Below are 5,000 nucleotides of genomic sequence, written 5' to 3' on the forward strand. Positions count from 1 at the left end.
GTCTAAAAAATTTTCAAGAATACAGGTCATACAGGTCACACAGATAAACAAGGATAACTCGGATAAGGGAGAAGGGATGATATGACTTTGTAGAGCGAGATACGGAATGAAATCGATGTGTAGCTTTACAAAGTTCACGCTTTGTTTTTACACTGTAAACCTCCAAAATTGAAATGGAGAAAACAAAAACAAAACAACGACAAAAGGGGACATTCTCTTAAAAATATATTGCGACATGATTTCTTTGTTCCAAGGTACAATTGGCTCCTTTTACCACATTACTCTAGCTATTACAAATGTCAATATTTATCGCGCGCTGGAACGCTTAACTCTTGCTGTCATTGTAGGATGAGGATTACATCAAGATCATAGAGCCTGAGGGGATATCGGTTGGAACATTGTACTTTGCGCATAGAGGGGAACATTATGTGGCTCTCAGACCGATGCAAGTACGAGAGAATTTCGTAATAATGTATTAGCAATTTGTCTCACGTTATAGGCTCGATTTCCACCGCTTTCTCGATTCCGGTGTACGTTTCTCCCCGGGAGGAGCGCGGGCTCCTTTCCCGAACAGCGGCTGGTAATCGAGCCTAGTTACGTTACCCCTTTCGTGTGTTCTTCCCAACAGCGTAACACATTAGCGAAGTATTTCAAACCATCACTCAGTTTAGTGTATTAACCAAACATTTATAATCTGCTAGCTAGATGGTGAAAGATACATCAGTCATTTTCTGCTTGTATGCCTCGGTTTACAGTTGCCATCAACTGATTCAATGTTTGCAATTTTAAGTTATTATCTAACACCATGACATTGTTACTCGAGTTATTTCCATAAAATAGTTTATTGATCTAAAATTACTTGATAAAAAATGTGCATTGTTAAAATCTTAGAGCCCTGTATTCGACTTGCCAATTAAGGAGGAAGTCCAAGAAAGTTACTGTCCTGGAGTGAGTGTCGTAAGAGGGAAGAAAATTGTTTTGGATGTGGACGATGGCTCTCCTGAAAAGACCGCCGTTTCAGAGGAAAAGGTTCCAGTCTCTTATCAGGTATTTACAGTACAGCGACAATTTCAATAGTTAAGCTCACTCTGCGATGAGACACCGACAACTAACTATGCTAAGAATTGAAAACAAATAATTAGTTTAGTTCGACGTTGACGAAAAAATAAATCCACGCAAGGGCTTAACATGTGCAATCTCTTGCAGAAGTACAAGTGTGATTATTGTGCGGTCACTTGTCGTTCCCACGCTAAGCTCACGAGGCATCTCAAGAACAGCCATCCACCAACCACAATTAAGTCAAGGGTAAGTACATAAATTCATGCTTAAGGCGGGGGTAAACATGAATAGGGGCGAAATTTGAAGTGGTTTTAAAAGGAAATTGTTAGGATAAAAATGGGTTGGGAACACTACCAGACAGTTGACACCCTCCCCCTCATCCCCCACCCCCCTCAAAAAAAGGAAAACAAGAGAAAGAGAGAGAGAGAGAGAGCCCCAGGCTGGTAGGGGACTGTTTGGTGTCCATCTACTTATTCTTCACTGAAAGTTTCCATTTTCGAAATCCATAGTATCTTCAACGTTTCATATTTCCTTCCATTTAACTTAGCCTTAAACTGTTAAAGAAAAAATATCTGTTTCCCAAAATGTCCAAAAATACCCAGAAATTTACACAAAACCGCAAAACATTGGTTAATGAGATAAGCAGAGCGATTGACGTTACTTGCAACGTGAACGAGATATTGGCAGAAAGGCCATGTTAAGCGACGTCAAAACAGCCTTTACCGCATTCACCCTGCCTTAAAACACTAATAATAAGACTGACACCGTTTTTTTTCATCAACCCTTATTGTACTTTATTAATCTCATTTCATAAGCGCCAAGTTGAAATAGTGGCCATCAGTTCTTCAGACGACGAATCCCAAAGCACACCTGAAGTTGTTTTGGTCTGCGATTCCCCAGTGAAGAGTCCAAAAAAACAGTTACCCCATTCGGAATTGGACAAAACTAGGTATGTATAGCAACGTAAATGCCAAAATTCAACCAAAACAACAGTTAGTAGGGGTGGCGAATGGTAAATGCGACACTTTGCTAGATGGCTGGAAAAGCCTTCTGCCCTGTGAGCCTGGGACATTTTGACTTTTTAGATTGCGAGACCGAGACTTCCAAGTGTCTTAAGTGCAATAGCAAGATGTTCAGACGCACAAAACTCGGACCCCAGATTTGTGTTGAGAGCGAATCGGGACCTCGAGACCCTTAGCTTCAGAAAAATCGAGACTACGAGACAGCTTCGAAAAAACAAATCGAGCCTGTGAGATGCACATAACCAATAAAACACCAGAGTGCAAGACCCTGGGTTCTTAAAGGACCATTCGTCCCTCCTCCCCATATTACTCTTTGTTTGAACTCGTCACACAACGTGCTTCCTCGGAAGGAGAGCGTTGCGTGACAAGACCAAACAACGGCTAAGGAGACCGAAGACAATAAACTTAATTGAAAATGGAAGAAAATTCTAAGTTCGTCGTAATCTCAAAATTGGGCTTCCGTCTAGAACAGTATGGCGAGTTCGGAGAGGCCCTGTAAAATGGCACTCTACTTTCGGAAGTTAGCGGCAAACATTACGTAATTGTATTTTTTTCCCTTTTTTCAGTCGCAGAAGGACATTTGATATCAATGACAATGATGGCGACAAGAACAACGTTGAAAATAATCAGGAGAGTGACATCAATGAAGACGATGACAGGAGTGTGAATGTTGAGTACACTGCTGGTGATAACAGTGATGACAGTGATGGAGACTTACTTGAATCTCCCTTTCAAAAGAAAAAAAAGCAAAGGAAAGTTACAGAGGAAATGTGGGCTGGAGTGAAAGCAGAGGTGGTAGAACATTTGCCAGATGGTATTGACGGCTTGAGGGTGTTCAAGGTGCCGTTCAAACATGACGAAAAAGAAGGTAGAGATGCCCTCAGGGACGGTAGAAAGTGGAAAAAGAACTGCCCAACCCAATGGAAAGGACACAATCGTGTGCGATATGCGGATTGCAGTGGGTCACACAAATGCTGCAGTGCGCGCTGTCCTTTTAGGTTGGAGTTCGGTGTGGTCAATACGACACAATTTAGCACAAAAAAAGGTGGCAGCGTCGTATGTAGCGCCTGCAACCAACGAGCGCTATTTGTAAAATGTCCAGCACGCCGGTATATCAGCTGCGGCTCCCGTTTCACTAAAGTCTTCCATTACGGCCAGCATACGTGTCCTGTAATCAAACCCCTGAAGAAAAACAAAACCCAAGTTAGGCAGCTCATCCGGGACAACCCCAAAATTAAACCGTCGGAAATCCAGTCGGCCTGTGTGTTGTCTGCCTTTCGCGAGCAAGCTGATTGGTCAACAGTAGAGAAGGAAGTAGAGGCTACCCTTGACCGACAATGGCTTTCAAACGTAAAAAAAGAAATGAAGAGAAAAACAGAACCGCTAGGCCATGATTTTGAAGCAGTTGTGACATTTAAGCAATATTGCGATAAAAAGGATAGTTTCTACATATATAAAATCAATGACCGCAGGGGGAATCCCGATCGACCCTCCTTTGTCTTCAAAATGGGAATGCAAAAAGCCAATATGGCCATGAAAATGGACAGAAATGGCGACCATTTTCTAAAGGACGAGTTTTGTTACTTTGATGGGAAAAGGAAACGTTGTCGTGGTTTCGTCACTCTTAAAGCAAGCATTTATCACTCGTTACTTAGAAAGCAGATTCCCCTAGCTGTAATGGAGGCGGAAAGCGAAGACACTACGAACATTGAACTCTTTTGGACCCTGTTTAATGAGGTTTTGCAAAACGTTTCGGGGCAAAAGGACTACAAGTTTAATCCAGTCGGCTGGTGCACCGATATGGCGGGGGTCAACTTCGCAGCTATATCCAAGGTGTTTGGCGATGAGTCTGCGCAGCGCATGAAGTCTTGCGAGTTTCACTTCAAAGATCAACGAAATAAAAAAGCGCAGAGATTGCAAACTGATAGCAGTGACCGTTTCAAGGAACTTTGCGACGAGCTTCTCAAAAGCGCAACTGAAGTGGGTTATACTAAAGCAAAAGCTGCCCTTGATAATTTCATCGAAGAGAGTGAAGACCATACTTTTTTAAAAACATGGGTGTCGTGGTGGCACGAGAGACGCGGATTCATCTTTAGGGCTTTTGCTCCAAGTAATGCCCCGGAGATGAATCAAGCTGAAGTTATACATGCTGGGTGGGCACACAGGGACTCCCCAAACTTGAGCCTTCTAGACGTCTGCCACGCGGATGTCCGTGATAGCGTCATTGTCGATACAGAACTACAAACATACCAGGCCGCCATTCGAACATCAGGCACAGGACCCTCACTAGCGGAGTGCAAGAGAAGGCAGCATGTCAAGGAACTCGAGAAGGCGAAGCGAATAGGAAAGGAATTATTTGAGGACAGCCACGATGGCCGCTTTATTGACCCGTCATCTCAATGTGCGCCTCCTAAAAACAGCAAACGTAAGGCTAAGAAACCACCTAATAGCAGAGCGAAAGCGCAGAAATCTGTGGATCCCGGACAAATAGCATATAGTGCCACACCACAATCAACCGTAGACCCCTTTTTAGCTTCATCCAATGGTCCCCCTTCTATGTCCACCGTTACAACAACAGTTACATCAAATAACAGCAGCAACCTGTCCTGTATTTCATCTCAGTGGTCTAGCCTGCCCGCGTTCACTGCTTTCTCTCCCGAGACGACTGTCCCAGCACACGCATCTTCCCCTCAAGAAAGTGTGCCACCTCCCTACCAATGGCACTCTGGTCTGTCTCCTTACACATATGAGATCGTAAGGCTACCGTCCAATGTACAAAAATGCTATGGCTGCAGTACTGCGTTTTGCGCAAAGTACAGAAACGCTCCTGATAATTTAGTCATAAAACATATTGATAGGCGAGTTATAGGCAAGAATTCTGCTGGAAATTTAATATATGGTAGTGATTTCACAAACACT

At 43.3% G+C, this 5,000-nt stretch overlaps 1 protein-coding gene and 1 long non-coding RNA gene across 3 annotated transcripts in view; one reads left to right on the forward strand and one right to left on the reverse strand.

Annotated features, from left to right (window-relative positions):
- The window catches only part of LOC137999233 (uncharacterized), a 32,332-nt gene that overhangs the window by 15,532 nt on the left and 11,800 nt on the right, over positions 1-5,000 (reverse strand). The window lies entirely within an intron of this gene.
- The window catches only part of LOC137999232 (uncharacterized), a 6,754-nt gene that overhangs the window by 1,318 nt on the left and 436 nt on the right, over positions 1-5,000 (forward strand). The window contains exons 3-7 of one of the 2 annotated variants that reach the window (XM_068845074.1): positions 348-449; positions 919-1,047; positions 1,207-1,305; positions 1,875-2,008; positions 2,648-5,000. The exon at positions 2,648-5,000 is cut by the window's right edge and continues 436 nt beyond it. In XM_068845074.1, the coding sequence (XP_068701175.1) occupies positions 348-449; positions 919-1,047; positions 1,207-1,305; positions 1,875-2,008; positions 2,648-5,000 (2,817 nt within the window). Of the gene's footprint in view, positions 1-347; positions 450-891; positions 1,048-1,206; positions 1,306-1,874; positions 2,009-2,647 lie in introns of both variants that reach the window. The other variant, XM_068845073.1, reaches the window with a different exon arrangement.

Source organism: Montipora foliosa, chromosome 4 (genome assembly GCF_036669935.1).
Source record: "Montipora foliosa isolate CH-2021 chromosome 4, ASM3666993v2, whole genome shotgun sequence".
Classification (NCBI taxonomy): Eukaryota; Metazoa; Cnidaria; class Anthozoa; order Scleractinia; family Acroporidae; genus Montipora; species Montipora foliosa.